At 41.9% G+C, this 16,047-nt stretch overlaps 1 protein-coding gene across 1 annotated transcript in view; it reads left to right on the top strand.

The window, feature by feature from the left end:
• The first annotated feature begins 12,281 nt into the window (after positions 1-12,281).
• The window catches only part of ESR1 (estrogen receptor 1), a 78,689-nt gene continuing 74,923 nt past the window's right edge, over positions 12,282-16,047 (top strand). The window contains exon 1 of the mRNA XM_018560332.1: positions 12,282-12,472. Coding sequence (XP_018415834.1) covers positions 12,355-12,472 — 118 coding nt within the window. The 5' untranslated portion in view covers positions 12,282-12,354. The remainder of the gene's footprint in view (positions 12,473-16,047) is intronic.

Genomic DNA, 16,047 nt, shown 5'->3' with positions numbered 1-16,047 from the left:
TTCAACCTCAAATACTATGTAACTATGTAACTATGTGTCTGTTTTTATCGTCCATATGTCGCCTTGAGGAAGGAACCTTGCGAGGTTCCAAAATGTCAGTATTCTTTATGTGGAGGGATGATGTTTTTACAATAAATCTCTGATACCCTTTTTTTTGGCATGTTTGTGACTTTGTATTTTCTCATCAGGTTCTGGCATGGCACCATCCATTGTAATTATTGATTATGTAATTTAGAAATGACTTGATGACAGCTATGTTCCTCCAGGCCTTTAGGTTATGATGTGATCTCCCTTGTCTGAAGCAGTCAATGACCGTGCAGGCTTGTTGTAGTACATTGCTTGCAACTGTGATTTACTCGCCCATTTTCGTCTGACTAGGGCAGGTGAGATGACCTATGGTTGTTTCTGGTTACTTGTCACAGACAGGAGGAGTGCAATCACAGGCTCAGTAGCAACTGAGCTACTATTCGCAACTGAGCTATGATCGCAAGCCGCGCCCCCCTAAGGGGCGTGCTTCCGATGACCGCAATGCCGAACGAGCCCACACCGGCCCATCCGGCTTTTATCTTACGAACATGCTACACACCCGCCGAACATTGTACAATGCTCGGCGGGTTTTCGAACATGTTCGTAAGTTAAAAGTCGTGCGACCTTACAGTAGTAGAGGTCGCACGGCTTCCACACACCTTACGATTATCGTAAGGTGTGGGGGCACCCTAACACAAGGTCTGACCCAATCTTTTACCATGGTCATGAGAGTATTGCACGTGGGACCATAAGTTCTCTTGAATTTGAAGTGCAATGTTAAAATCATAGTAGACATTTGATCATCATTTCCTCAAACATTCATTTTTGGCATGCAGAAAACACATTTGGCTATGTTTTTACTTGTCTCATCTTCTTATTTATTTATTACAGGTATTTATATAGCACTGACAATTTACACAGCACTTTACATATTCCCATCAGTCCCTGCCCTCAAGGAGCTTACAATCTAAGGTCCCTATCTCACATGCATACCATACAAAGAGGGCCCACTTAGAGAGGAGCCAATTAACCTACCAGCATGTCTTTGGAGTGTGGGAGGAAACCCAAGCACAGGGAGATCATGCAAACTCCTTGCAGATAGTGACCTGGCTGGGATTTCAACCAGGGACCACAGTGCTGTAAGGCAGAAGCGCTAACCACTACGCCACCCTGCTTATCGATTCAGTTCTCTTTAATAGCCATCTCTTTACAAAAATTCCAACACCTGCCATTTAGTATTAGTAGAGTAGAAGAGCCTTGAACTCAATCAGAAGTACACCATTAACTCATTGTTTCAGATATGTGGATGACACATGAGTCAAATTCAAAACATCTGAACTACAAGATTTTTGTGAACAAGTAATTTCGGTGGATAAGAAGATCAAGTTCACACAGGAGGATTTTTAGAACAACAAAATACCCTATATTTATATTGGGGATGATTTGGAGATAAAAGTCTACAGCAGGGGTCTAAAAGTACCGTCCCGCGGGCCAATTGCAGCTTGTAAGCTGGCTACAACTGCAGCCAGCGGAGAAGTCAGGCATCCGGTCATGGACTGCGTACCTGACTTGCGGGAGCAACTACACGGTCTGCATCTCTGTCAGATGCAGACTGCATAGCTACTGCTCTGTGGCGGCACTCCGGTTCTTTCGGCCAGCGCTCTGAAATCCTTCAGTGAATGCTGCCCAAAAGCCTGGATTAGTAAGGTCTGTACCAGACCTTACTAGTCAACCACTGGATCACTAGGGATCGTGCCTCCTCCCTGCAAAAAGGTAAGCAGGAGGGGGGCTCTTTGCTTTATTTTATATGTAGGTGCGTGGGGCGGTTGGAGTAACAGGGTTGTATTATTTTTTTATGTGTGGGGGGTGTATTATTTTATATGTGCTGGGGTAGTATTTTTTGTGTGTGGGGGTAGTGTATTTGTTTATGTGTATGGGAGGGGAAGTGTTTAGGCATTCCTTGCGTTTTCCTGCAGCAGGAATCCCTAATCTGTCAAGTGACAGCTGTCACCCATTGAAGTTAATGATCGGGGGAGAGCCGCTGCATATAAGCACCTACAGACCGCATGTAATGTTATGTGATATGATATGATTAGGAGGTGGTTAGGAAGCAATCACTATCGCTGGATGCATCAATTGTGCATCCAGGGAGAGTGTTATCTAACCGCATGTAATCATACCACATACCATTACATGCAGTGTGCAGGTGTTTACATGCAGTGGCTGTCACCTGATCATTAACTTGAATAAGTGACAGCTGCCACTTGGAAACACCTGATTAGGCATTCCTGCTTCAGGAAAATGCAAGTTCCTGATGCAGGAATCCCTAATTGCACCTAAACTTACAGATTCATATCTGGGGCCTTATTGTGAGTATATTAGTGTCCGTACCGGATATAGTTACATTTTATTTTACAGTATAACATTTTGCAAGTAGCCCCCATGGGAGAAACATTTTTGTTGAGTGGTCCCCAAGTGAATTAAGTTTGAGACACCTGGTCTACAGGAACCCTACCCACACAGACTAGTATTTGCTATTCAAACCCCATCACAATAAAATGTAGGTAATCTGAGGGGTTGATTTACTAAAAGCAAATCGGCTGTTCAGTTTACAAGGGAATTTGCACTCTCCAAATGTTTCCCTGTACTTTAGTGAATGAGGTGAAGCTCTGATGACTTCCATCGCCAAATCATGTACAATCGAAAATAGAGTTTCCAGGATCTGTTCCAAGACAGAAAATGCAGCAATGCAAGAGTCACATATGATCTACAGTATACCTGTGATATTATTATTATTATTTTTATACAGGATTTATATAGCGCCAACAGTTTGCGCAGCGCTTTACAATATAAGGAAGACATTACAATCACAATACAATTCAAGACAAGTTGGTAAGGGGGGCGCTGCCCGTGAGGGCTTGCAATCTAATCTATATCTTTGAACTGGCTTGCTGAATTGAGGACCTTGTGTTGAAGATACCCGAGTGAATTAAAACCTTCCTTTGTAGGTAGTCTTACATATTTAGGGACCCTGTACAGCTGGTTGTGGGATTATATTAGGAAGCCTTTGTATATTAGGAAGCCTGGTGTAAGGCCAGCTTTAGGCCCATATTGCACACACATTTAGGGCCAATTTAGACAGGAGCCAATTAATCTACCAACATGTTTTTTAAAATATTTTTCATGGAGTCTATTGATGGACACAAGAATTCAAAAACATTTGGGTTATACTGCCAGCTGCAGGAGCAAAAACTGGTCAACAGAAAAACTGTAAGCCTATTCCACCTCAACATAACTGCCTTTTCCTTCTTCCAATAACTCAATCTAAACAATTATTACCTTTGTATGACTTGCCCCTCCTACTAGATTGTAAGCTCTCACAAGCAGGGTCCTCCTACTTCCTGTACTGAAACTGTATTGTATTGTAATTGTAATGTCTCCTCTTTTTTGTAAAGCGCTGCACAAATTGTTGGCGCTATATAAATCCTGTATAATAATAATAACATGTCTTTGGAATGTGGGAGGAAACTCAAGCAAGCACAGGGAGAGCACGCACACTCCTTGCAGATGGTGTATTGACCGGGATTTGAAAAAGGGACCCCAGTGCTAACCACGACACCACTGTGCTGTCAACATGCTCTTTTTGCACTCTGTTACACAAACTAACAAAGCATATTTTTTTACGCTTGAGTTAAATGTGTTAAAAATTGTATGATGACAGCAATTTAGCCATTATGCTATTAGCCATGGAAAGAGAATACCAAATTAATTAATAAATTCTATAGTACTACTGACACCAGTCAATTATGCATCGTGTTCCTGGTTGTATTGTGTGGTGTATTATTTAAACAATTAGATATGTCATTCTGAGTATATTATCTGATTTTCTTCATTTAGATTTTTTAATTGAAATAATGTTTGCTGTGCATACAAAGCGATGTAGTTAATTCCATGCAAATTACAGAAAATAACTTGTTATGCAGAAAGAATGGTTTGCATTTTACAATTTGCATTTATTGCTAATGACTTACTAGTGACAAGGGGGTAGGTAGCTATGGTTGTGTATATGTCTACAATGACGTGGCCCTGAGCATACTTGCTGCTCCTACTAATTCACAATCTAGGTGTGCACATTACATTAGGCCTTATGCACAGATTTTCAATACAATAGGCACAGACATATGAATGAAGTGTCTCACGAGATTGATGTCAACACCACTGCACAGCTATTCTCTAAGGGTTCGTGGGTGCTCTCTATATTATAAATTACATGTAGACAATGGATTTTCAATTTGTGCCTAAGTTCAGTTCCTGCAAAGCCCTTACCTGCATTGCTGTAGCTATGCAATGGTTGGAGCCAGTACTGGATCTTGGACCCTAGGCTGTTTTCATTTCAGGGCCCCTCAACCCCAGGAGTATGTCTCAGAAAGATAAATAAACTGTAAAAGCAAATCTGTGTCACTGCATTAACAATATTGTGTAATCATAGTTCCTTTTCACTGCCATGTTAGAGGAGTTAACTTTACTGCCACATTACCACAGTTATCCTAACAACTGTGCTATGAATAGGCCTTAGCCCCCCCCCCTGCAGAATATGACATCCTACAATCTGTCCCAGCTGTGTACCTCTTTACCCAACTCATCCTCTATCCTTTAACCCAGTGGTTCTCAACCTGTGTAACCTCAGGACCCACATTAGTTCTTGGTGATTAAGTTGCACCGAACTGGAATGCACGGCATTGTGGAACCGTGCATTCCGGTGCAGGCGATCGAACTGTGGACGAGAGGTGCATTCGGGGTGGCATTCAAGTGAATGGCAACGCATCTCCCACACCAGAACACGCCATAGGTGTGATTACAGATCGTTAATCGCATGGGACTGTGTGATTAACATACTGTACTAGTGTGAACACTCAGACATTCTCACACACACATACTGTATACACGCTCACAACATTTGTTTAATTTTTTTTTTTTAAGATCCACCCAGTCCCCCACCGTACAAGAACTGTATTGGATCCTCAGCCTGGGTTCCAGTGTGGGTTGCTGTTCTGTGATGGAGCTCCATCCATATGTGCATTGCTTTGCTTGTACAGCTCCTTTGCATGCCCTGTAGAGGTGTCAGGAGCCAGAATGTGTTGTCACTCCAGTCCAGCCACCTCTACAGAGCACGTGAGGGAGCTGTAAGCAATGCACATATGGTTGGAGCTCCCTCGAGGCCATACCCACAGCCCAGCCCACCTTAAGCTGACACTCAGCTCCTGGGAGCATATTTTGAATGGCTGCTCGGTGCGAGAACTGATAGTACTATGCTAGGGGGAGGCTGAGGAGTCTCTCACCTAGCATTGAAAAGAACAGTTGAGAACCACGGCTTCACTCACTTCTTACTATTCAGATGATAATCCAGTAAAGAAGTTGCTAAATCCAGCAGATTCCATTCACCATGCTTACAGAATTTCTTCTCTATTATATGAAAGTATACAGCATGGTCCCTTCACAACTTCTGAATGGCTGGCTGGCTGGCTGCTCCCAGACTATGATGTACACTGTCACAGGCCAGAGGGAAGGTATTCTTAGTGTGGAGAGAGGAATTCAGTATTACAGCTTGTTACCTTGCCGCAGAGCATCCAATAATCTTTATGGTTCAATGATGAATACTGTAGGTGTGTCTCTCCAGCCAAGTACTAGGAGGTTCATGGCCAGTGGTGCATGCTGGGGGAGAACATATATATTCGGGGTGAACCGGGCTGAGAGTCGGTTCCTCCCCAGACCTTCTGCCTGGAGGTGGGACGTGTGATGTGTGATCTGTCTGATCAGGCCTGCATCCTGCAGGTGGTCATGTATCGACTCAGTCGGGGTCTGAATCTGTTCCCGGGATGGAGAACTCAGGGAGGAACTTTATCTGCTGGAGGTGCCAGAGAATCCAGGATTGGGCTTGGACCACACAGGAAATCTGGTATCTTGCCTAGGGAATTCTGTGCTATGTCTACTGACCAGCAAAGGTTCTATAATACACTAAGGGGAATTTATCGAACCTGGAGCACACAAAATCTGGAGCAGCTGTGTGTGACAGCCAATGAGCTTCTTTCATTTTTAAATCCTAACTGAGCATCTGTCTCTCCAGTTTTATTAAATTCCTCCCCACAGTGTTACTGCAATCAGTTTGAAGCCCTCTGCACTGTGAAGCTGGAAAGTGGTCAGTAAGACTGGAGTTTGGTCATATCCTAAATATCTTTAGCCCTTTATCCTCTCTCAGATTTGTTGCTGATGAAATACAATATTAGAAAACCCCTAAAGTGAATTAGGGGTACATGGATGGGAGGGGGGTTCGGTGAATATGGTGTTGTGGTTTTAAAGTGTTTTTTGCACTCTGTTTTGACATTTTATTGAACTTTTAAGACAAAGGAGTGTGGTACTATAAAAAAAAGCTAAAAACGAAACTATTCAACAGTTGTGCCACTGGACAGTTTGTAAAAAGCTGAAGTGTAAGCTTCCCTACAGCTTTTAGATCTGTTGTGGCTCCTAGTTCCATGGGTCAGTTGAGGCCCTAGTACCGTTGGTTTAAAAAAAAAAAAATCTATATCAACTGAAAAATCTTTGATTTTTTTAACGTTTGAATTTATCTGATTGGGGTGCTGCTGCTGTATTTAAGTCAAGGAATAATGTAAATGTATTTATTACCCATGCAAAATATGTAGTGTCGCTGATGCTAGCCGTGAGAATTGTATTGTTCCATAAAACCACATGCAGTTTAAAGGCATCACCCACCCATGTAATTGAAAGTAATAATGTTATCCCAATGTCACCTTCGAAGTTTAATCAAAAGGAGGAATCTCTATCTGCCCGGCAGTGCCCAGCATCCCATGCCCTTTGTGTGACAATCTCTTCCCTATCACCCTTGAAAATGGGCATAATAATTTAAGCCTTCAATGGGGCTTGAACCCAGGCCGATTCACTTTTTCTCTGTTGATTGGTGTAATGGCAGTGCTTGAACAGTACAAAGGGCACAGATGTATAAATGGTATACAAGACCAATTTATGGGGCAGTTTATAGAAGCCCCAGCCAGAAATGATCTGCCAGACCTGTTAAAAGAGAATTAAATCAAACCTAATTAACTTTACCCCTCTATTGGGTCACAGTAGTAAATGTATTAATGCACTCCTATTTCCCAAAGTCAGCATATAAAGACAGTCGCTACTGATCACTATATGCTGACAGTGCAGAGCCAAGCCACGGCTGGGAAGGATCCCAACAATATTGTTGGGATCCACCCAGCTGCCAGATTGACAACTGGCTCTGCCTCCCTAGAGCCAGAGGCAACTGTGCCCACCCACTCCCCCTGCTATCTGTTCACATGTGTGAGGCATTTTGGCTACATGCCTGGAATGCTGAGGATATGCCAAAAAAAGTCTGATTCACTTGCCTTTTAAGGAAGGGCATCTCTTCAGACCTGCCCTTGACAATGTCAAGTCAATGCCAATGTTAATTCCGGGGGTTGAACTTTATGCATGCTTCAATGCAGGTGATCTGTGGATGTGCCAGAGGTACTCCAACCTTTATTGGATTCAACACCTACTCTACATTTTCTATCAGTCCAAAATTCCTAGCTGGCATCAAGGGTTAGGTATGATAGGCTTTCGCCTTTCCTGCAGTTGTCCAAATATTTTTTTCACTGTTGGACATGGTATGTCTCTTTTCACTCTGAGGCTTGGTCTAGTAAGCACTATGTTTTATTGATCACCTTAGTTGTTGGTCTAGTTTCTTTCTTCTGGTAAGGTGGTGTGGTGTTCCACCTGTTTTTTTGGTGGATAATAGTCTTCTATTAAGTGACTAAAATGCATTGCTTTCTGGTAGCACTTTCTCCTCTTAGTGGAGTTATCTGTTCTGATTTGGAACAGCAGGTTTATCCTAGCTGCCCTGCCCTTGGTCATGGCAATCTCCAAATTGGTTGCTCCTTCTTTATTTAGTTTTCTTTCAACCATTGATTCCTTCAGATACTCTAGCAGTAGGATCTCCACTTTTTGGATCTCCTAGTTGCTTTTGCCAAACCCTCAGTTGCATTTGGATATCCCCCCTGTTTATTCAGTGCTGAGTGGCAGAGCTGTGTAACTCTCAGGATAACCAAAAATACAAATCCTTTGGCAGATAAAGCAGCTTCCATATATGTATTTCATTTGTGTGTTTACCTATTTGCCTGGAGCTCAGCTTTAAAGGAACCCTCACCAAAAAAATGCATATGAAAATGCAAACTGCAAAAGAAGAATAAAATACTTACCAGTCCAATAGCACTGATCCTATTTTAACTTACTGGTAGCCACAGAAGAATATTCAGCATCCAAAATACCATCACGTGTGTAGGATGTCTGGTTCCCCACAGTGCCTTGTGGTTCTAGCGGACACTACTGTGTCCTGTAATGACGTAGTGATGATAGTTGAAACCACAGCGCTTCATGCTTGTTATATATAGATATATTGTTAACAGTTAATTTTTTTTACATTCTTTACCCAATTGCCCATCTGCTCTGTAGTCAAAGTGAGCTCATTACATTTATATTGCTAAAATTTACTGCCTTAGTATATTTATTTTATTACATGTTGGAGATAAACTATAAATGTCTTTTTTGTATATTCTTTGTTGTACAATATCCACACCAATGCTCCCAATAATAAATAACATTTTAAGTACTATAAATGTATAAGGATATATTTGAGTTATAGGCCTGTAAGTCAGTCAGTGTAGGTTTTTTTGAATGTTTTCCCATGAAGGCAGATTTCATTCTGAAGTCTCCGTAAAAAAGAAAAGTATAATCTTGTAGAGATCTACTTGACTTTAAACAATAACTACATTTTGCTATGTAAAGTTTTAAGCATCATTAAAAATCTGTCACAAAAGCAATATTTGGGCATTTTGTTTGTATTGTGCTTGTTGACTAAAATAGGCTCTTATATAGAGAGAGTGAATAAATATTTATTTTGTTAAAATTGTTAAAAGAGCTGGCAGAGGACTGGTAAATACAGTGCTTTCAAACTGCTGGATCAAAGCAGGAGGGCCTACCAGGTGTACGATGCAGTAATTAGACCTATTGGATGGAGTTCTTTTTATGTTACATTGCATATTTTTACATTTACCTGGATTGAAAAGCTGTGACAACATGCATGTGCACATTGCACCAGATATATTGTAATCGATCCACAATTTCCTTTATAATGATGTAGAAGGCTTCTTGGTAGAGAGGTTTGCAGAAAAATCGTATTGAAATGTTTTTGTGAGCAGTTTTATATGCCAAAATAGTTTTGTTCAGTCATACTAGTGATGTTTATGTTCTTGCTTCATTGCATGGCACCACTGCTTCCTTGAAGAGTCTCCTATAACTCCAGATACTTGTGGACAGAAGCGTGTTAGATTAGCATATTAGATTGATGCTTAAAGGAGAACTATGGGGTCAGTGTTTTTCCCCATAGTTCTCCTTAGGGTAACGGGAGGACACAAACTAGCATCCTCCCGTTACCCTAAGCTCCGTATACCGCGAGCTACAGCTCGCGGTATACTGAGACGCCGCACCTGGAGCGGATCCCGATCCTCCCTAATGGATATACATATATAGGATGCATTATTTATTTTTTATCTCTTACACTACATTGTAGGATAAAGATGATCTCCGGTCCCCCTTAAAAAAGTCCACACTCCTATTAGCTATTCTATAGTTTTTATTTAAAAAAATTATTGTGTATGCAAAAAATGCACTAACGTACATAAACAGGGTTAAGACCCCAGGGTCTTAGAGAAATCATATTGAACATCCATTGCTTTGGACATTGTCTTAATAAAATCTTCTATGGAATCTCTGTGGACCTTTTCGATTGCCCAGAAGTCTGTTCCTTGAATGTAATGTACTTGTGTTCCTTGTTATATACTTGTTATGCACCAAACCACTATTTCCATTAGATATACCTTCTTTCCATCTCTTATTCTTAATTTGGATAGTGTGAGCATTTTTTAGGGCCAGGATGGGAGCCCTCATAAATACAAAACTGGGCTTATATGGGTGGATGGAACCTATTGTTTTATCACCTTTCAGAATGTTCTAAGGCAGCGGTGGAAAACTCAAATTCATCAGGGGCCGCATCAGCAGTATGGTTACCCTCAAAGGGCCGGTTGTATAGGACTATGCATCTACTCTTTATTATCATAGTAATAGTAATTATGGTGTCCTCAATAAAGTTCTCCTGTGGACGATACCAGCAGTCTGCAACCCTCCTTTTCAACTGGCATGGAATTAAATTATTCTCATAATAATTATAAGCAGACATCCAGAGCACCCCACTCCCAATACAGCAGATGTCAAGAGCCCTCCCACCATCAAAAGTACGCTACGTACACAGTGCAGGGGTAAGGATTGCGCCTAAAAATTCCTCACATCTGTACTCTCCCCTACCTTCCTACCTGGACCAGCTCTGGTACCTCCCTGTATAGGCGGCTCCCTCCCTTTGTATTGGGCTATAGTACCTTTTTTTTTATTGGGCTATAGTGGTACCATCCCTCTGTGGGTGGATCTCCTGTGTTATCAGTACTTTGCTTTTTGGTATAGTGCCATTTTTAGAAACGTATCAGACACCGACCAGCAAGTCTTTGGAGTGTGGGAGGAAACCAGAGCACCCGGAGGAAACCCACACAATGACAGAGAGACCGTGCAAACTCCATGCACATAGTGTCCAGGCCGGGATTCGAACCGGGGGACCCCAATGCTGCAAGTTAGCAGTGCCAACCACTAAGCTGCCCATATCGCTGGCATGGCCTTCTACTTCAGCGGAAAAAGACCTGTTAGCAAGAAAAGCAGTAGACATTGATGATAGATAGATAGATAGATAGATAGATAGATAGATAGATAGATAGATAGATAGATAGATAATGCCTGTCCCACCATTATAGAAATGCCCAATGTGATAAGCATGGATCACAGATGTACAGATAAATCCAGATCGCACATATGGCTGGACCAGCACATACAAGCAGCCAGCACATGTGCCCATCTCTGCACCTCTGGATGATGACTATACATCCTTATCACACGTTTATATTCCACGCCTGGTGCTGCTGCACATTCCTACACAGCATACACCTTCCACCAACCATCACTGCAACTTCCAGCACCATGCACTCCGCTTCCCCCGCAACTGCCCCACACATACACGCAGCCACTTACCCAGCTGAATCCCCTGCCGGATCACTCCCACTCCATCCCCTGCTGCCTCTCCGCCCGAAGCGCTGCCCGACCCCCGGCCCACAATCTGCGCATGCGCGGTAGATGAGGAGGTGGGGGAGAGAACACGATGGTCATATCACGCAGCTGCATCATTGGCGGGCGGGGGGGTCTCACTGGTATGGAACGGAGCGCCATCTATGTTGTGGTGCCTGAACCTTGGCTCGCGTGCCAGCAGAAAGGGCATCGCGTGCCCTCCCTGGCACGCGTGCCATAGGTTCGCCACCACTAACATAGGGCCATGAGACATGGCAAAATGAGGTGGCTGCTGTGCGGGCCACATTACAAGGTCCGGCGGGCCAGATTCGGCCCGCGGGCCTTGTGTTTGCCACCCCTGATCTAGACTTTCTCTCAGCCTTTTAAAAGTGTGTGATGTTGTAGTTGGAACATTTTAAAATCCCTTAAAACCTCCAGCTCTGTCATCCTTGCATCTTGGAGGTCTCTGGGACATTTATCTCCCCTGCCAAAACTGCTAGAGGAAAAATGTACAGTTTCATCTAAGGCCACCTCTACAGCATTCCATTGTAACTCCTATGTATATGCATATGTGTATTGTGTTGACCTCTCCTGGCTCCAGCAGCCCTTCCCACACAACTTTATTTTTGATTTCTGTGGCTTCCAGTTGGCCAAACCCGAGTTGATTTTCTCATCCAAGGTAGGGCCACTCTTTGTGTGCTCTGGAGGTATTTGGCACAATAAATACAGGCGGTGAACAAATTCATACAAGCACAGCTAGAAATAGAATAGATAAGTTCCTATTTGCTGCTAACTTTCTTATCCCATATATAAAATGTGTATCTTGTTATGACATCTCTTCACGTACTGGACAAATAGCACAATATTTTGTGCAGAGTGGCAGCAATGCATGCCCACTGGCAACTTTGAACTTGAGTGAAAGTTGCATAACTAAATTGAATGATTTTGTTATGCCTAACTGGAGTTCAGATTAAATGTGTAATTTCTAATAAAAAATATGCATCTTATTCTTCCAGATCAGGTTCAGACAACAGGCGCCAGAATGGAAGAGATCGGATACCTGGAGCTAATGATAAGGGAACACCAACAATGGAATCCAGTAAAGAGACTCGATACTGTGCTGTGTGTAGTGACTATGCATCTGGGTATCATTATGGAGTTTGGTCATGTGAGGGCTGTAAGGCTTTCTTCAAAAGAAGTATACAAGGTAAAATATGCACAAATGAAATGTTTGCAACATTATTATATGGATATCTAAAGTTTTCACATACAGTATTTCCAGTACTGAATTTTTGTTTTTTAGGAACTTTTGCCCACTTTTAATATCCGTGTCCAATAATTAACAGAAAATCTCCATAAGCTTTAACTGAAGCCTTCTACCTCTTGACTAGAGACTAGGGATGAACAAACGTGTTTGGGTGCTGGCATGCGGGTCGTTTGTTGAACCCATTGTCAGAAATTGTGAACTTAAATCTGAACACCATTTAAGTCTATAGGAGGCTGATCTTAAAAATCAGTTCTGACCATTTTAAAGGCTAATAGGCAAGGTATAATCAAATAAAGGGCATGGGAAAAATGCAAAAACAATATATAAAAAATACAGATCAGCATTAAGAGGGTCCTTATTTTTATGCAACTTCGAGGACAACATGAAAAAATACACCAATTCTTTCAAATAAATGCTTAGTAGATGTCTTTATGCCTTTTAAGTGTTTTGGAACAGTGTGAGTCTCATGAATAATGCCAGTAACATGATATACTGGAATCAAATTTTTTGCATGTGTAATTGTTTTTATTTCTGTATTTGCTTGGCTTAAATAAAGCAGAAGCATCCCCATTGGATTTAATATAACTTGAACAAAAATAGCTTTTGTAGGTAGTTTGGGACGTGACAGCTAATTTTTGTATCCAGCAGTAATAGGCCTAAATTGGGTGGTGGAAGTAGCAGACACAATAGATCTAAAATGTAAAGGAAAGTGTACTCTTAACAAAACTAAGCTGAAAGCCCTTAATTTTATACATATTGGCCAGTGGCACAGCAGTTTGATAATATAATTTGTAACTTTCTTTTTTTGTAGTACCATACTGTATTGTTGCAGATGTTTAACCACTTGAAGACCGGACTGTTAAACCCCCTTTTTGTCCAGGCCATTTTTCAGCATGAATTATGTTTATTTAGTCATGCAACACTGTACTGAAATTAATTTATGGCATTTTTTTTGTGACACGTATGGTAGTTACGTGTACCAACTACCATCTTTTGGTGGTATTTAATCACCACTGGGATTTTTATTTTTTACTATATAAAAAAGTAGCGATTTAAAAAAAAAAAAAAAACTGTTTTCCCTACATTATGTTATGAAACATTTATTATTACCCAATTTTTATTGTAAAGTATAAAAGATGGGGTCACATTGGGTAGACACCAAAAATGTCAAGCATTAAAATTCCGTGCGCCCGCTAAATCGCCAAAAAACTACCATCCCCAAAATTGGCCACAGGCGATGCATTAAAACCTTTGCCGCTTATCAGTTTAGTGTTAACAGTGATTGATGACCCTAAAAGTTTTGCTCACACTCTGAGGTTCGCGGTGATATGTGACACGTGCGGTGTAATAAGCGCAATCATCGTTGTCACACGTTGGCGCATCCAACGCATGTTTAAGTGTGTAAATGGGGGCGGTGGACTTTACATTTATGTTGTGTTTTTTTATGTGTGACTAATTTTTTAATCTTTCTTTTCCCTTTTTTTTTTACACTTAACTTTATTGTTATCACATGGGGGGCTAAGAAGCTCCCTATGTGATATCAAATTTACAGTGACGGTTCTTCTTTATGCAACTAGTAGAAAGTAATTCGCACTCCAACTTGAATTATATTCAATCTTCTTTATTGACCATGGTTGTGTCACATTGCTAAGCAAAACAAACTGAAATATTGTACTGATTCCATGCATAGTATGTAAGCACTTTTTACTGGCCTACACTTTCAGTGGAAGTCAACAGGCAGGTTTTAATCAAAATTTAAATTCATTATTTCAAACAAAAAAGCCAAAAAAATTGTACAGACATGACGCACCCTATGTAAGCAGCTTTATTAGGCCACTGTTTTAGAGGTAGACACCAGGCAGGTTTTATTCAAGAAATCAACATTAAAACGGAAAATTGTATACTTACCTATCAGTAATTTTCCTTTCCTGACACCAATACGTGGCAGCATACAATGGGTATGGCTCCGCCCCCAGCCCAATCACAGGACCAGTTATACTATAAATTAAAGCCCCCCTCCCAAGGCCACCATTCTTGTAACAAGTACTCAATACGAAAGCCATGGGAGGGTCCTGTATGCTGCCATGTATTGGCGTCAGGAAAGGAAAATTACCGATAGGTAAGTATACAATTTTCTGTTTTCCTGACACCTACATGGCAGCATACAATGGGATATAGCGAGCACACAACCAGGGAGGGTAATTCTGAGATATTTATTTATTTGTACCAATGGTAAAACACATTCAGAACCAACTTCACCATGGACAAGACTCCTGGATAGACCCTGTAATGGGACAGGAATATATACAAGGTTACTGTGTTCCAGAAAAACTCTTGGAGGTAAACCACTAAATTCTATCCGTAAGGATAACATCCTTCGGAAGAGCGAACTAAGAGATTAATCTGTGGCTCCATCTGCTTGATCCAAAAGCACCAGAAAGATGAACAGAAGAATCGACCTGAAGAAAATGGTAACCTCCATGTTCTTCCCCAGCGTAGCAGCCACATTTCGGGCATTAGCTGAAACAAAAAGCTTGATTCTGGATGGAGGCCTCCATCCAGAATCAAGTTTTTTGTTTCAGCTCATGCCCAGTCCTGTGGTGGGCTGGGGGTGGAGCCACACCCATTGTATGCTACCATGTAGGTGTCAGGAAAGTACATTATTTTACAGAGAAAAAACACAAAAAATGCTCAGACTTGATGCATATTAAGCTGTGACTCCTATTCTCTGTGCGGCTGCACAGAGATTTGGACTTAGCTGCTAACTACCTCCAGGTGCACATCTCAAAGGGAATTCATGCATCCTGGGCCACCCCACATGGACTGCCAAGCTCTATTAACTGTTTTAAAAGGTAAGTGTTTAGGGAGTAGGGATGGTGAAAGGTGACCCCAATTTACATACATAGTATGCCTACATATTGTGTATATATTTATTTTAGAGTAATATTGCACGGTGACAGATGTCCCTAGATGACATCAATCTGCCATTAAAGTCTTGTACATGTGGGCCACGCTTATATTAAGGGGTCCATTCACTAAGCTGCCATAGGGAGCCGAGTGAATGACCGGCCTAAAGTGAAGTGAGCCGAACACTGTTCGGCTACTCACTTCAGGCTGGTACGGCTGTTTCCAGCCGTATAACGGCTGCAATTAGCCGTACATCGGATGGCTTTGCGTGACTTCGGGTTGGCCGAACATGCTGAGCAGAAGTGCAGAAGGAGTTCGACTCAGCCGATCCAGCATCTGGATCGGCTAAGCCGAACCTCCGACAGGCTACTCGCTGCTATTGGTCTATTCTTAAAGATGCCGAACAGCAGTGAGTGAGTAGACGAATGCCGCTGAGCGGCATTCGGCTCGGCTGTTCTGCTCGGTCCCTCTGTGGGACCGAGCAGAACGGAAAAACAGTAAAAAAAGTAGAAAAATTAAAATAGAAAACGATTGTGCGGAGCTAGCAATGACAGCTAGCTCCGCCCAACAGTTTTCTATTGGCCGGCGGTTCTGCTGCCGTAAAAAAA

Source organism: Nanorana parkeri, unplaced genomic scaffold (genome assembly GCF_000935625.1).
Source record: "Nanorana parkeri isolate BGI_ZX_2015 unplaced genomic scaffold, ASM93562v1 scaffold450, whole genome shotgun sequence".
NCBI lineage: Eukaryota > Metazoa > Chordata > Amphibia > Anura > Dicroglossidae > Nanorana > Nanorana parkeri.
Note: the sequence above shows the minus strand (reverse complement) of the source record. Positions and strands in the feature narration are given on the sequence as shown.